Genomic DNA, 18,204 nt, shown 5'->3' on the forward strand with positions numbered 1-18,204 from the left:
TGAGGTATGCAGCACTTTTTCTAGGATGAGTTTGCAAACTTAATTGTCCGACCTCATACTCTTTTAGCTAACTTCAAACTTTTGAAAGACACTGTATGTAACACCTTTCATAACTAAGGTCACCAGAGAGTACAGTAAGAATGGTGTAACTTCTAAATTCAAAATATTTACATATTCTATATATATATTTATAAGATAGATAGATAGATAGATAGATAGATAGACAGATAATGTGTTCTACAGATGAAGAAAAATTAGAGATTAAAGAAAAACAAAGTGAAAGTTCCTAAACATTGTAGTGGTTTACTAAGAGATGTCATTTAATCAACTCAGAAAGTCTTTCAAGATATAATAAATTTTCATCTGTCAGAATGTTTTAGAAGAGTATAAAAATACTTTCTTAAGGTATAAGAAAGGATAAGATACACTTCCAGTCTACAGCAAGATCATAAACTATTATGTATAGTGGATAATACAGATTAAATTTTTCAGAAGACTGTGAAGTAATTTAACTTTCTTCCTGTGAAGGTAACATGACGCTGAAACTTGAAGGTGCCAAGAATTTATAGACAAAATTCATGGTACTCTTTTATGCACATATTATGTAGTTCATTCATTTTGGTCATTATCTGCTTAGGAGTTCCATAACTGCAACTGTAATTTAACAATTCAACCCATGAGCATGCTTAGAATAAATATGCAATTTTTGATATTTTAATACAGTCCATGTTTGAGCACCCTGCAGTTTTATCTAAACTAATATTAAAAATCAAAGCAAATTCCATAGCAATTCTACAAAACAAAATCCATCAGTACAACTTCTTTCTGAACCACAAACAAAGCACTTCCTAGGAAAAGAAAGAGAAGACTAGTTCTTAACAGCCCACCTAGGGATAAACTAGATGTTACCAATGCTCCCTGCTGAGTTACTATGATCACAGTTCTTTGCCGCACAAATTTTTTAAGCAACCCTGGAAACAACTTCAAAGCTGTCTCAGAACCCCACAGTGATGCGATTAAGATTTAAGTAAGCTGTCCTCTTACAAGGAGTCAGGAACTAGCTGGCAAAGCTTGCTTAATTCTGTAGAGGGAGGGAGACTGGGAAAGATGGATGGATGGATGGATGGATGGATGGATGGATGGATGGATGGATGGATGGATGGAAGGATGGATGGATGAGTTGGAGAGAGGGAGAAAAAAATAGGAAGGAAATAAAGTTAAACCAATACAGATGAAAATATATTTATGAACATAGATAGATCTTTACTTAAGAGTGTGTGCGTGTTTGTCCATCAAATTCATGTGTATCTGTATATATGTGTGTATAACCATATCATTATGTTCTTGCTTCATTAAATGCTTTTTGAAAAACTGATTATACAATTGAGTCCAAAATGTATAATCTCAGAGTAAAGATTTCACTACTAAATAGAAGCTTTAGAAATGTAAAATTTAGGACTATCACTGTTTGCTAATTCGGAAAAAAATGCTAATGCTCCACATTCTGTTTCTTCCACTCTTTTAATACATTAGTGTTAATAATATTTATTTTTAAAAGGATGAACAGTATACACATTTCAATTGACAACTGACTCCTTAAACTCTGTTGTTTCCCAACTTCTAACCTCAGACCTCATCTTATTCTGGGCTTTCACACTCTAGTCTCCCATTGCTTCAATTACCACCAATAAGGAAACTTTCAATTTTATTTTTATAACTACCATGCTTCTCCTGAATCTAAATACATTTCAAGCTACCTACTGGCTATCTCCACCAACTTGTCATTGATTTTCTTTGTGAATTAAAGACACAATTATAAATTCCTTTTCCTTCAAGTAAAAATATTAACTATAATATATTAACATGCTTCATTTGGGGCACTAGATTTAATTATTTTAAAATATAAATAACTTCAACTTTTGTAAATTACTTATAATCTATTAAGGGACCTTGATATTTAATTTATTAAAATCTTTATTAAAATTTGTGATAAGTAAAAACTACTTTTGCAAAGCAAATAACACTACTAGTTAACTTTGGCACAATTCCAGATAAACATAGATCAGACATCCTTAAAATGCAGTAAAAAGACTTGCTTTTGTATATTTTAAGGTTAACACCAAAAACATTTTAAAAAACTGCTTTTAAAAGAAAAGTAAGTATCTTCTGAGCAATACTAAAAAAATCTAAAATTTAAAGTTTTTAATTAGACCCCAAACCAGGATTTGTTGTTGATATACATATACATACACAACTCTCAACAAAAAAAAAAACTAAAGAACTATTGCCAGGTATTAATTGCATCACCTAATAAACAACAGAACTAAATCAATACATATCACAAAGAGTTCAACTACACAACAGTCACATCAAGGTAAGGATCAATTTTTCTTCAGCAACCATGTGATTATACTTATTAGGAAGCTTTAAGATTTAAATTTTTCATTAGGTTTTTTAAAACAGCAAAACCATTCCAATTAATATTTAGAATAGGTCATAATCTATAACAGATACAAATTTTTTGCGAATACAGTGTCTACCAACAAAACACCAGTGCAGGCCGGCCTGGTGGCTCAGGCGGTTAGAGCTCCATGCTCCTAACTCCGAAGGCTGCCAGTTCGATTCCCACATGGGCCAGTGCGCTCTCAACCACAAGGTTGCCAGTTCAATTCCTCGAGTCCCACAAGGAATGGTGGGCTCCGCCCCCTGCAACTAAGATTGAACAGGGCACCTTGAGCTGAGCTGCCGCTGAGCTCACAGATGGCTCAGTTGGTTGGAGCGCATCCTCTCAACCACAGGGTTGCCGGTTAGACTCCCGCAAGGGATGGTGAGCTGTGCCCCCTGCAACTAGCAGCGGCAACTGGACCTGGAGCTGAACTGCGCCCTCCACAACTAAGTTTGAAAGGACAACAACTTGACTGGAGAAAAGTCCTGGAAGTACACATTGTTCCCCAATAAAGTCCTGTTCCCCTTCCCCAATAAAAATCTTTAAAAAAAATAAAAATAAAAATAAAACAGTGCAATAACTCATTTAAGGGAAATAAAAGCAGAAAGCCTTTTCTAAAAAAAGTTCACTATCAAAAGTAAAAAGAGAATAGAAAATAAACTAGTAACCAAAATCCAAGTTATCACCTTACTTCAAAGAAACCTCTTTATGCCTTAAGAAATTATAGTTTAAAGCAATAAACTTTACTTTAGTATTACTGCATTTAAACAAATGTTGGTCTTCAAAGAAAAGTTCGACTTTTTTAAATATTATAAAAATAAGACCTGGACTAACACATCAACAGAAAAGAATACAACTTCAAAAAGCAAATAACTTCAACAATGCTATCTTATTATTCAAGTACTAAAAATAAATAAAATGTAGCAAACTTGGTTTAAAACATCTTTAAAGTTTCATGTATGAATAACGTATTTTGAAATCATATTTCCAAAACCAATATGCATATTTTTAAATTGATCAGGAAGTTACAATCACCAGAATAACTTTCTCATTACTTTTCGGGAAAACATTAATAATACTTAACACTTAATACTATATGACAGGCGCTGTTCTATGCACTTTTACATATATTAACTCTAATTCTCTGAACAACTGTGTGAGTAGATTATCACTATCCATTTTCAGGTGAGGAACAGCCATATAAGTCACACAGTAATGAGCAGTGTCCTCAGCCAGTAGTACAGCTCCAAAGTCTGTACTATTTATATTATTTTGTACTGTCTTCTCAAATGGAGTATCCTAAGCTTCGAGCAATGCTGACTTGATGATGCTGTTGTAATAATATCTACCAGTCCTTTGATTTTAATAGTTTTAATAATCCAAAAGAATTTTGATATAATCAAACAGAGAACCACAAAATTTAGATAATACTGCATTTATAAGAATACATAAAAAGTGGCTTCAGGTGGTTTAAGTAAAAAATTGGTTACCTGATAAGACCTATCTATACTCTTACAAGGGGATCAATGACTATAATAAACATTTTCATAAACTGAAAGATGACCCCAAGTTGATTAATACATGACCCCATCTTAATTATCTGTGATAGAGATGGAATCAATGCAGTTGTAAGCAATAATTATTCATGCAATGGCAAAAATTCTTTTATACAAAAGCTTTATCTTCAACTGTTTACCTGACTAAACAATTCACATTACTGTAATGATTTTATAGAAATCTTATCATTTCACATAGAACATTTTCAAGTTGAATAAAGATGAAAATATATTTTTAATGAGAAGATGCCTTAAAAATAAGCATTTATTTAACGGAAGTCACTCAATGAGCCTGAAGCAAACTATAGATCTAGATGATAATAGAAAACTACTGTTAGATTTGACTTTAGGTGATGAGCACACAATGCAGTATACAGATGATGTATTATAGAATTGTACACTTGAAACCTATATTATTTTATTAACCAATGTCACCCCAATAAGCTTAATTAAAAAAAAACAAAACTATTGTTCATTACTTCAGGTGTGATAATGGTATTGTGGTTACGGAGATCTTAAATTCGAATTTGTATATACCGTGTCTTAGTTAGGCACATTAGAGAACTCTCTAATTTTTTAGTAAACAAAGGCTAATGGGTATTATTATTCTGTAATGTCAATCTTTATATTTTTAGGCTTAATAAGCATAAAAAATAATATTAGTAAACAATTAAATTTTCCATCAAATATTTGCAAGACCAGAAGACATGTGGAACTATTTCTCATACCTGGACTACAATAAACGATAAGGAAACAAAATGTTCTAGTTGGCATGGGGGACAATAAATCAGTTCTATTAAATACGTAGACGTGTAAAAATTTACCTGCTTTTTCGTTCAATTAGAATGGCCACATAAGATGCTGGCAAAGCGGCACCAAAGCCAGGACTCCATGAGTAGAATTTTCCAAGTATCCTCCTGAAATTCAAATTTAGAATGTTTGTTTGAAACTTCTAGTTGGTCATTTCAGTTATTACAAATACAAGTTGCCCATCTCAGTCCACACTCTATATAAATGTCCCACAGCACCTCCAATTCCAAAACCAAACTCATCATCTCTCTCCCCCATCCTCAGCAACTTATTCTCTATTTCCCTAGGTTAATGGCATCAACAAGTACCTATCCACCCAAATGTGACACATAGAGACATCCTTGGCTTCTTCTCTGTTACCTCTTCTCTGTTAATGATATTCAATCATTCCCTTAAATGTTTCCATATGCAATTAATCTCTCAAATTCCTCTCCAACCTACTGAGCCCAGCCTTAGATAGGGCGCTCACCCTCTCTCATCATTCAGGCTGCTACAACAGCAAACTAACAGGCATCTCTCCTTCCAATAATTCATCCAGATGTTCCCTGGATCCAACATTGCTCACTATGCAAAAACCCTCGATGTTCTCAGTTTCCTTCTCTATAAAATGGGAATAATATTACCTAGCTCGTATAGTTGTTATGAGGACTACATGAGATATTCCCCAGCACCATGCACGGTACATTGAAACTATTCAGAAAATGTTAACTGTTTTTTACAATTATTACTATTATTATTACTATTTTTTAACATATAATAGATATTCAACAAATGTCTCCCTCTTTGCTTCTACAAGCCTTAATAACTCTTTCTCACAGAACTTACTAAATAAAGTAATTCATATTTTTAATTACATGTGTATGTAATTTTTCATTTACTAGAATATGTCCTTTGACAGTAAGAATCTGCATAGTGTCTCGCACATTATAAATGGCCAATTAGCCGCTTGGGTTTTTAAAAAGAAAATAAAAATTAGGAGATGTTAGGAAGATTTTTTTTTTCCTTTCAAAGACAGTATGTTCCTAAGAAAGGGAGAAGCAGCACATAAAAATTATAAGAAATTATTTGAACAAAGTTGCTCAATTGTTAAATGATACATCATAGGAAAAAATACATATATTAGGTTGGTACAAAAGTAATTGTAGTTTAAAACATTAAAAAATTGCAAAAACCGCAATTACTTTGGCAACAACCTAATACATCAAGAATCATAGATGCAATGATCTTTTTAACTGAAGCTTAGCTTTAAAAAAATTAGAAAATCTACTAAGCATAAATAACATGGATATTTCTCAAACAGACATCAGAAATCTTCTGCCTGAGAAGACTGGAAGCCGTTCTCCCTCTAACATAAAATCCACAAAGGACTTAAGTTACTGAATGTAAAAATTAAAGAAAAATTACTCAATGACTCAGTTGCAGGAGGAACATAGGTGTTACCTTATTAGAAGTATTTTATGTTTCCACAACGTAACCAAATAGGTTCACAGAATATAAAGAAATATGCTGCAAAAGCAATTTGTTATTACTGTAATTTTTGAAAGCCTAATTATCTTATAATTTTATTCTTGGAGTTTTAGAAAGTGTTAGAAACTTTCCAGAGATCACATGAACAGTTTCTTACACAGATTTTCAAGTCAATTTAAGGGCATGATTTACTCAACAGTATAAACCCTATCAATTATTTTCTGCACAATCTAAAAGTTTATTAAAGTTTTGAGGGGAAAAAAAAAATATCTAAAAAAAAATTGGAAATTATATTTTTAATTGCAGTTAAAATATACCTGTGGGCAACACAGGTATATAACTTTGGGCAACACTAATTAGATAACACTAATATGAGGATAATGTGAAGTTAGTATTTTAAATTTGACAGATTAAAAAAACCACTAGTTTGGGTTTTCAACAATCAGTGGGGAAAAAGGTAAAAAGTAAAATACCTAATAAATATGTTAGGTATATCACAGTACTAAAAACTGAACTCTAACCGCATCTACATTGTATGATACATGTCACACAGGTAATGTATATAAGACTGAATAAGGACCAAAAGTTTCATTAGTAGGACATGCCATCAGTTAATTTACTGTTCTATATATAAACATGAGCATTTTATAGTCCTTTTGAAGTCTGTTGACTGTATATGGACTTAATGTAAATCATTGACAACTGCTTTGAATTCCTGATCTATGGAATTGAAAAGTTAAGAAATCCTCACCAGCAACTTGGTAAATGTAAGTAGCCCTCAGAAAATGTATAATACTTAAAGCACTTTTGCTATATAATCACAGCAATAACTTGAAGTTTATATTATATCCTTTGGCCGTGAGGCCCACAACTCCTTGTTTTACAAGCTTTCTTTGGGATAAATAAATGTCATTTCAGAGAGAAAAAAAGGAATATACAAGCAGTGACCTGCACAACATTTATATAAACATGTTTGTTTCCGTTTCAACAAAGGAATTTGCATTAACCTCCAGTGGTGATTATGAGTACCAACCTTAAAATGCAAAAGAAAGCCATATACAAGGCCCCATTAGCAGTCAGGAATGAAGCAGATTGTAGGATCTCAGGGAGTAGTTTGTGTAAATAATAGTCTAATTTTCGTTTCCGGAGAATTGCTGCAATCTGAAAAGAGAAAGGCTTTTTTGTTTAATCCAACCAACTTTTCCTACTTAAATTAGCTCTTACATGGAAGCTACTGAATAATAGCATATATTTTAAAATTAAAAACCCTGGTATTATACTGGTTCCTCTATAAAAATACAATTCCTGAGACAGAAGACACTTTAATTTATTGAAGGTATAATGGGTAAAATATACACCAAGAAATTACAATGTGGGTCATGTAATAAGTAACCACCAAATGTTGAGGTAAAGATTTATAATGTCTTAAAAAAGTTTTACACTTTTTTAAACAAAATATAATTTTAAATGCATTTTTAAATATATTTTTAAAAACAAAATATATTTTTAAATGTAAAAAAAAAGTATAATTCAAATAGAAGTTGAATGCCAAAACAAAATTACATTATGAATATCATCAGACTAGGCATTAGAAAACTTCAATGAGAGAAAGCAGAGAAATTCATTGTTATTTTCAAAAAAAATAAAAAATAAAATGAATGATTTCTGACCTACTGGAGGTCATCCAAAAAAAAAAAAAAAAAAGACCCAAAAAACAAATATTGAGAACCTAGCATAATATGGGTAGATACCATGTGCAACTAGAACACAGAAACAGGAACAAGTTCTTGTATAGAGAATTGCAGATGTCTATCACAGAAATATTTTATAAAGAATACCAACTTATGAATCTTCGTGACTTATCTTTTAAATTTAGATGGAAAACATGTATTTCTTTAGGGTTTTGTGTGTGTGTGAACTTTGAATTTAAAAGAAAGGTTTCTCGATTAAAACAAAACAAAAAAGCCCTGAGATAATTTAGTAATGCTCTTTAAAAATCAAGACGTGCAATCTAAGTATTTATTGTGTGCAATTTAATGTTATAGGAAATAAAAATCATATGAATCATCTGAATCATAATATTATGTAAGAAATGCATAGAAACATTGAAGAATGGGTAAGTATTAGCAATATCATACAAAGTGCTTTGGAAAGTTAGCAAAGAGTGTATACAGGCAGCAGTTTCATTTAGAAGGGGATATAAGCTAAATTTGGAAGAATATAGTAGAATTCTCACAGGTCACTGGGAAGGAATACTTTTCCATCATGATAAAACAATATTATCAAAGGAACAAATGTTAGAAGGACATAATTAGGGAATGAGGGAGGGAATATAGAAAAGGCAAGACTGACTGGAGCAAAGGAAGACTAGCGAACTCTCCATTTACTTCCCCAGGGTCCTAGAGATAACACTTGACCTAAGGTCAGTGACCAACAAATCTAATGGCCTCTTCTCAGTTCTTTTCTTACTCTATCCCTTTGAAGCCTCTGAAACTGACCATCCACAACTTCATTCAATAAAACAAATTGTTATTAAGAATTATGCCATACACAGGAAAAACAATGATGAATAAGATCTAATCCTTGCCTCCAAGAAACATAAAATCCTGACAGGGACACAGGGACAGAAACAATATGGCAATGGTGCTACACTACAGGTGGAAGGAAATGCTCTAAAAACACATATTAGGGAATGATTTAACGGAGATGGGACTGGAAAGGTGATGATGTCTGGAAGATTTCACTGAACTCTCAAAGATGAATCTTGACGAACAGGTAGAATTTTGACCAGAAAGGCTTCTATGGTTTCTGTGTCAGTACATTCTTTTCGTTGTCCTATCATATCTCTAGATGCTATTTCTTTGTTAGCATTTCTTCCTCATATCCCTACTCATTCTACATAGGCTCTCTCCCACAGCATCATCTATCATCTCAAAGTAGGAATTCTTACTATACCTCCAATCTCTCCCCTAAATTCTTAATCCATACTTCAAATGTCTATTGGACATGTCAATACAGATATACTACAGGCATCAAAGTAGAACACGCTATATTTCCCAAAAATGCTTTCATTTCAGAGTTTCCTACCTCAAGTAGTAGCATTACATCTGCCCAATTACTTAGGAACAAAATGTTGGTATCATTTTCAATTACTCCCTGATCTTCAATTATCTCATCAGTTCTAATGGTCATTCCCCTAACATCTTCAGATTTTGAAATGTAAATGTCTCCTTCATTTTAGACTGAACAATGGGCAGAATCTGGTACTTTATTATATATTCAAGTAGTTACAGGAAAAAAAAATAAAATCCCCTCTGTTCCTGGGGAGGAAGAAATAAAACTACCCCTATTTGCAGATGATATGATTGTCTAATAGAGAATCTTAAGTAATAAAAAAAAAACATCCTAGAATTAAATAAGAAAGTTAAAAAAAAAAAGTTCAGCAAGGGGCAGACAGGTGGCTCAGTTGGTTAGAGCCCCGCTCTGAGCACCGGGTTACCAGTTCGACTCCTGCAAGGGATGGTGGGCTGCGCCCCCCACAACTAGATTGAACATGGCAACTGGACTTGGAGCTGAGGGGCACCCTCCACAACTAAGACTGAGAGGACAACAACTTGACTTGGAGCTGATTAGTCCTGGGAAAAACACACTGTTCCCCAATAAAGTCCTGTTCCCCTTCCCCAATAAAATCTTTGAAAAAAAAAAAAGTTCAGCAAAAGCATAGGACATAAGATAAACATACAAAAAGTGTTCGTATTTCTGTATAAGAGCAATGAACACTGAAATTAAAAATACAATAGCATTTATAACTTCTCAAAAAACTGAAATATTTAGGAAAAGATTGACAACACTTGTGTAGGACTAATAGTAAAAACTACACAATTCTGATGAAGGAAACCAAAGATTACATAAATAAATGTTTGTGGATTAGAAGACTCAACATGGTAAGATGACAATTCTCCCCAAGGTGCTATATAGGTTTAACAAAATTTCTATCACAATCTCGGAAAGATTTTTGTGGATATAGACAAGACTATCCTGAAATTTATATAGAAAAGCAAAGGAACTATAAAAGCCGAAACAACTTTGAAACATAGGATAAAATAGGAGGACTCACTTTCAAGACTTATAATATAGCTACAGATATCATGCTCTGTGATACTAGCAGAAAGACAAATTATTCTATTAATGAAATAGAATAGAGAACGTAGAAATAGATCTACACAAATACATCCAACTGATTTTTGACAAGGTACAAACACAATTCCATGGAGAAAGGACAGCCTTTTCCACAAATAGTGCTAGAGTAAATGGACATCCACAAGCAAAACAAAAAATATATTTTAACTTCAATCTAAGCCTCATGCTTTATAGACATAAATGTAAAACATCAAACTACAGAAATATAGGACAAAAAATATCAATGAAAATCTTAGTGCGCTAAGGCTGGGCAGAGTTCTTAGACTTGACACCAAAAGCACAATTCACAAAAGGAAAAATTGTAAACTACATTTCAAAATTAAGTGTAATTTTGTAATTCAAAAGTTAACTGTGAAAGACCTATTAAAAAGACAAAAAGACTAGCTACAAATGTGAAAAAAATACTTGTAAACTACATATCCAGCAAACGACCAGTATCTAGAAAATATACGGAAATCTAAAAACTCAACAGTAAGAAAACAAACAATACAATTAGAAAATGGCAAAAGACATGAACAGATATTTTCACCAATGAGGATACGCAAATGAAAAATTAGCACATCAGCCATTAAAGAAATGGAAATGAAAATACACAATGTGATATATAGATGATATATTACAGAAATGCACACTTGAAACCTATGTAATTTTACTAACCATTGTTACCCCAACAAATTTAATTTAAAAAAAGAAAACTACAACGAGCTATCACTATACAACTATCATGTCTAAAATTTTAAAATACTGAAAACACCAAATACTGACAAAGATGCAGAGAAAATGGGTCACTCATGCCTTGTTGGGGGTAATGTGAAATGGCACAGCAATTCTGGAAAGCAGTGTGACATTTTCTTAAAAACTAAACAAGCAACTAGCATATGACCCGGGAATTGCAGTCCTAGGTGTTTATCATAGAGAAATGAAAATGTATGTTCACACAAAATCTGTGCACAAAAGTTTACAGCAGCTTTGTTTGTAACAGTCAAAAATCAAAAACCACCAGATGCCGTGCAAGAGGCGAATGGGTTAAAAAACTGGGGTGTATCCATACCATGGAATACGACTCAGCAATAAAAACAAACAAGCTAGTGATACAGGAAACAACCTTGACGAATCTCCACAGTATTATTCTGAATGAAAAGGGCCGATCCCAAAAGACTACACACTGTATGATTCCATTTATATAACATTCTTGAAAAGACAAAATTATAGAAATGAAGAATAGAGTCATGGTTGCTAGGGGTAAAGAGGAAGTAGGGAAGTGGGAGGGAAGTGGGTGTGGCTATAAAAGGCAACATGAGAGATCCTGGTGGTGATGGAAGTGTTGTGCATCGTGACTATACCAATGGCGGTATTTTGGTTACAATGTCTTACTATCATTTTGCAAGACAACACCGTTGGTAGAAACCCAATTCCCTTTATTTCTCTGTTATTTCTTACAACTTCCTAAGAATCTACAATTATCTTAAAATAAAACATTCAAGTAAAAAAAAAAAAAAGCAGTCATCCACATGGCCAGTGGGCCCATGAAATACACTCAGCATCATTATTCCTCCGAGTACCACACGATGAAATACTACTGCACACACAACAGAGTGACTAAAATAAAAAGAACTGATCATGCAAAGTATTGTCTAAAATAAAGTAACTGGAACTTCACACATTGCTGATGAGAATGTAAAACTGTGCAATTACTTTGGAAAACTGTTATTATCTAATAAAACTAAATGTACCGTGTTTCCCCGAAAATAAGACCTAGCCAGACCATCAGCTCTAATGCGTCTTTTGGAGCAAAAATTAATGTAAGACCCGGTCTTATATTGTATTATATAAGACCCGGTCTTATAATAAAATAAGACCCGGTATTATATTATATTGTATTTATTATTTATTATAATATATATATATATATATATATATATATATATATATATATATATGTAATGTTATACCTCATCTTATATTATATTAAAATAAGACCGGATCTTATATTAATTTTTGCTCCAAAAGACGCATTAGAGATGATGGTCCGGCTAGGTCTTATTTTCAGGGAAACACGGTATACTTAATCTATGATCCAGCAATTCCACTCCTAGGTATATAACCAAGAGAAATAAGTTCTTATTTCCACCAAAAGCTGCATTCATAGTACTGTCTGTAATTACAAATACTGCAAAACACCTAAATATCCACGAACAGTAGAACAGAGAAAATCTGACATAAAACGTGGGAAATAACTTAGGATCTTATCAGCACTGTGCTCTAACCCAGAGCTACCAACCAGGGTTTATAAGTGGCTGAAATACTGATCCTCCCAATAGTCTGGGTAGCCAGGCCAAGCCTACTGTAACAAAGCAAGGTGAAAACCATCTCAGTTTTCCCTAGCATGCCACACAATTATTGTCATTTTTCTATGTACACCAAAGCATGCTACAGTATGAAGAAAGGTTAGGAAGCACTGATCTAACCAAATAATGTTAAGAGTAACTGTATTAGCCATATAGTAATTTTAAGAGCACATCCACACGTGTATAAAAGCATTATCAGACATCATCATACACCTTCACAAACATATTTCAGAGCAAAAATGTTGTAACGTTCATATCCTTTGACCAAGTAATTCCACATTAGTTCCTTATGAATTGTCCAAATATCCATGAAAACATTTAGCTAAGCACAAGGTATGTAATAGTACTAGATTAAAATGTATACCAGTGTTTGTTTATTTATATAACCTAGTTTTTGACTCTTTAATGACCAAAGAAAAATAAATCAAACTATATAACATGAAAAGACAGACTGCAAAACAATATTTTCTAATGAACATATGAAACAAATGCTAGAACATTATGCATTGGTTATCTCTGAATGTAGATTATTTTAATCTTTTGGTTTTGGGGTACTTTCCATTCTACAATAAACATGATTACATTTATAAAACTGGTGGGAGGGGAAAAGTATGAGAAAGTGGGGATTAATTATTACAGAAAAAAATCTGAATAACAGAAATAATCAGCATGACAGAATACAAAATAATCAAGAGATATGACTTTTAATCTTAGCTCGACAACTAACAATTTCTATGAAGGATCCTTTTTAGATGCTCTTTAAATTTCATTTTCCTCATTTATTAAGCAGGTTGAATTAAATGACACAGGAGTGACATCAGCCAGATGGCAGAATAGCAGTTTCCAGCACTCATCCCCTCACAGAAATAGCAATTTGAACAACTATCCATGCGCAAAAATACCTTCACAAGAGCTAAGGATTCAGGTGAGAGATTATAGCTCCTGGGCCGAGCACAGAAATATGAAAAGAAGCATTGAAGAGGGTAGGAAAGGCAATCTCACATTTCCCACGACACCCAATTCCAACCCCAGGCAACGCAGTGTGGAAAGAGACATTCACCCAATGGAGAAAGAAGGGTGAAGTGAGCACCCAACTTTGCCAGAAACTCCAGCACCAGGCCTATCAAGTGAAACCGGGCACCACACAAACCCAAGATACAGGAACATCCAAGTAGACTCAGGCTACAGGCCCATCTCAGCAGAAGGTCAAACCCTAAGAAACCAGGCTCCAGGCTTGCCATACAGATCCAGGCCTCAAGCCAAACACCAAAGTCCCAGATCTTAGGACCGCACACATGGACCCAAGCACAAGGGCTATACCAGTGAACCCAGGTTCTAGGCCTGCCCCCAGGCAACAGACCAGCCTGATGAAGAAGGATGGCAATACAGTAACAACAGGAAACTTTAATACTCCACTTTCAACAGAAAATCAACAAAGAAGATTACAGACCAAATAGACCTAACAGACATATACAGAACATTCCATCCAACGAGAACAGAATATACATTCTTTTCAAGCCACACGAAGGACATTCTCAATGATGGATCATATGTTAGGCCACAAGACAAGTCTTAAAAAAATTTAAGAAGATTGACATTACATCAAGTATCTTTTCTGACCACAACACTATGAAACTATAAGTGAATAACAGGAGTAAAATTGGACAATTAATAAACATGTGAAAATTAACACTCATGAAAAAACAATGGATCAAAGAAAAATCAAAAGGAAAATAAAAATCTCAAGATAAATGAAAAAGGAAACGTAATATAGCAAAACTTTTGGGATGTAGCAAAAACAATTCTAAGAGGGAAGCTTATAGCAATAAATGCCTACATATCGAAAAAAGAAAGATCTCATATCACCTAACTTTATACCTCAAGAATCTAGAAAAACAATAAACTAAATGAAAAGTTAAAAGAAGGAAGAAAATATCAGAGCCAAAATAAAATAGGGACTTAAAAAATAATACAAAAGATCAATAAAACTAAGAGTTGTTTTTTTGAAAAGATAAAATATGAAATCAACCTAAGTGTCCACTGATGAATGAATGAATCAAGAAAATGCAGTACGTCTATACCATAGAATATTATTCAGCCTTTCCAAAAAAGGAAATCCTATCATTTGCTACAACATGGGTGAACCTGGAGGACATTATGCTAAGTGAAATAAGCTAGGCACAGAAAGACAAATACTGCATGATCTCACTTAAATGTGGAATCTAATGTAGAATTCATGAAAGCAGAGTAAAATGGTGGTTACCAGTGGCTGAGGCGGTGGGGAAAACAGGGAGATGTTGGTCAAAGGGTACAAAATTGCAGTTATGCAGGATGAATAAGTCTACAGATCTAATGTACAGCATAATGACTGGGACGAATACTGGAAATATGCTAGCAAAGTAGATTTCAGGTGCTCTCATCACAAAAAAAATCCCTATGTGAGGAAATGATATGTTAATTAGCTTGACTGTAGTAATTATTTCACGACGTATATGTATATCAAATTACCTTGTTGAAAAATAGTATGTAGATCAAATCATTATGTTGAAAAATAAAAATAAAAGGTCAACACTGAAAAACACAACGACAATCAGCTCTTTTACCCCACTTATAAAGTTACAGCATTCTTTGAAAAAACGGTACTGGAGGAATTGACTGTCTGTGTAGAACAAAAATTAACCTTGACCCCTGCCTCATACTATACACAAAAATTAATCTGAGACAGACCATAGACTTAAATTTGAAAAGTATAAACAATAAAGCATCCAGAAGCAAACATAGGCAAATATCTTGATGAACATTCCAGGTTCAAGTCAAAAGCAGGCAGAATTTCAGCACAGTTCATGAAGAGCAAATATGAAGACCAACCTAACACAAAGGCTGACGCAACCTTACCATGATAGGCCCCCAATTTAGGAGTTTCTTTACAAAAATATCACTATTCAACATCTATCGGGGCTACATGCATTATGCATTTCAGCTTATTCATTTATATTCCCTTGTCTGTTTCCCCATGTGATTAACGCAGCACATGGGCCACAGAGATGGTTGACTCGTAGTGGGAATGCAGTCTATTCTATGGCCCTGGAACAGAACGAAGCGAACTGGCCCTCAAAGGGGCTGACCCGATGCGCTTAGCCTTGTTAGCACCAAACTTCCGGGTGGCAGGCTTTGTTAGCCCCCGAGATTGATCATTAACTCTCCGAGAAAACTATTTCGGAAGGTCTGACAAATTTCGCTACTTTAGAATATAAAACAGTTCAAAATAAGAAAGAGTAGATTTTATATTTTATTTGTTTAATCTTGGTTAACGTAATCACTAACAAATCATTATTTCTTTAAAAATAGGGTCTCTCAACCTCAACCCCACTGACATTTTGGACCAGATAAACTTACTGCTGTGGATGGCCATCCCAATCATAATAGGAGGTCTAGCAGCATTCCTTACTTCTAGTCTGCAAATGCCAGCAGCACGCCCTGAGCTATGACAACCAAAAATTTCTCCACGTATTGCCAAATGTCTCCAAGAAGGCAAAATTACCCCTTTAGTGAAAACAACTGCTTTAAAGAACACAACATAAGGAATTTACATGTTTTAATATTTTATTAACAGAATATTTATTATTTATTTATCAAAGATGTATACCACTTATTATGTGCCAGGCACTGCTTTAAACACCACATCAATGTTAATTCACTTAATCTTCAAAATAGTCTATGAGACGGGCAGTTATGATCTCCCCTTTAGAGATAAGAAAAACATGAGCACAAAGAGATTATGTTGCCCTAAGTCCCACAACCTACAAGGAGCAGAGCAGGGACTACACACAGGGAAGAGGCTCCAGGGTCCATGCTCTTCACCACCACACCTGCTGTTGAAGTCTGACATATTCTACATAAGAACCAGTATCACTTATCCATAGTGCATGTTACAAACAAAAACGTGTGATTTCCTAGCCCCTAAAGGAACTCAGGCTGCCCATCTGGAAAGAAAAAATATATAATAAATAGAGAAAAAACAACCGAGGTATATTTAAAAAAAAAAAAAAAAAAAAACCCTAACGGAATATTCATAAATTTGGTGTATACGAGGTTATACATATATCAGTGAGCTAACGTGGGAAAAGACTAAATAAGGTACTCTGATGACTCCGGAGCTAGAAGTTACACTCCCAGTCTACAAGAGCTAAAGGTAAAAGATGGAATTCACAACACTAGATCAGCAAATAAAAAGAACTACTCCTATTAGTAGAAAGTAGACCCCAACCGCTGTGCAGCTAACCTTCCTCTTCCAAGATCTCAGTACTTTTTAAATAAATGAGATGATTAATATACAGTACTCAGCAGAATCATCACTACATAGTAGGCACTTAAAAAATGTTAGTTTCCTTCATTCTGCACAATAGCTCACTGTTCCAACTCCAGTTCCTTTTTGTGCTATGCAAGTTTATGAAGTGTTTTGAAGAAACTTCAAAAAAAGCCATCTCCGGTAAATCAAGATGTTTAAAAAAACAAATGGCAATTAAAATAACTATAAAGAACTGAATTACACCTCAAGTCCTCCTCCCACCTTCTCTTATAACAGGATCAGTAGATATGAGTAATCACTATAACCTAATTGTTACATGGTCAGGAAAGAGCTGTCCTCAGGAGAAATTAAGTGGTCCTCAGGAGAATCAAACCTAAACCACATTTTTTATAGCCCCAACAGATTCAAAATAAAAACAGAACTTCAACAAACAGAACTAAAGTAGGATGTTCGTCTATAGTCAGAAGACTTCCAATATTTTTTCTCTAACAAATTTCAAAATCTTTTAAAAAATAAGACCTCATTTAGGGAAAAAATATATATAGCATAATAAAGGAGATAGAATTATTTGTGGTCACAAATAAGTTTACACTGTATGTGCAGGTTAACTTTTTGTCAGTTGGGCCATGGGGTCCCCAGACATTTATATGACCAAACATTATTCTGGGTGTGTCTGGGAGGGTGGTAAGATTAACATTTTCAGGAGACTGAGTAAAGCAGATTGCCCTCCCTAGTGTGGGTGGGCCTCAGCCAATCAATTGAAGACCCGAATAGAAAAAACGGCAGAGTAAGAAGGAGCTCCTGCTTGCCTGCCTTCAAACTGGACATTAGTCTTTTCCCACCTAAAGTCTCAGAATGAAACATCTGCTCCTCCTGGGTCTCAAGCCTGAACGCTTTCGGACTGGAATTTACACAATCAGCTCTCCTGGTTCTCACGTGTTTGGGATTCAGATTGGAACCACACATCAGCTCTTCCAAGTCTCCAGCTTGCTAACTGCAGAGCTTGGGACTTCTCAGACTCCATAATTGTGTAAGCCAATTCCTTATAATAAGCCGACCCTTCTCTGC

The 18,204-nt window shown here is 34.1% G+C and overlaps 1 protein-coding gene across 1 annotated transcript in view; it reads right to left on the reverse strand.

The window, feature by feature from the left end:
* Positions 1-18,204, reverse strand: part of TMEM135 (transmembrane protein 135) — a 215,770-nt gene that overhangs the window by 187,024 nt on the left and 10,542 nt on the right. Inside the window, exons 2-3 of the mRNA XM_019739636.3 lie at positions 7,313-7,440; positions 4,827-4,919 (exon numbers count right to left, since the gene is read on the reverse strand). Coding sequence (XP_019595195.1) covers positions 4,827-4,919; positions 7,313-7,440 — 221 coding nt within the window. The remainder of the gene's footprint in view (positions 1-4,826; positions 4,920-7,312; positions 7,441-18,204) is intronic.

Source organism: Rhinolophus sinicus, chromosome 14, assembly GCF_057876585.1.
Source record: "Rhinolophus sinicus isolate RSI-liver-muscle chromosome 14, RSI-T2T, whole genome shotgun sequence".
In the NCBI taxonomy this organism is placed as follows: domain Eukaryota; kingdom Metazoa; phylum Chordata; class Mammalia; order Chiroptera; family Rhinolophidae; genus Rhinolophus; species Rhinolophus sinicus.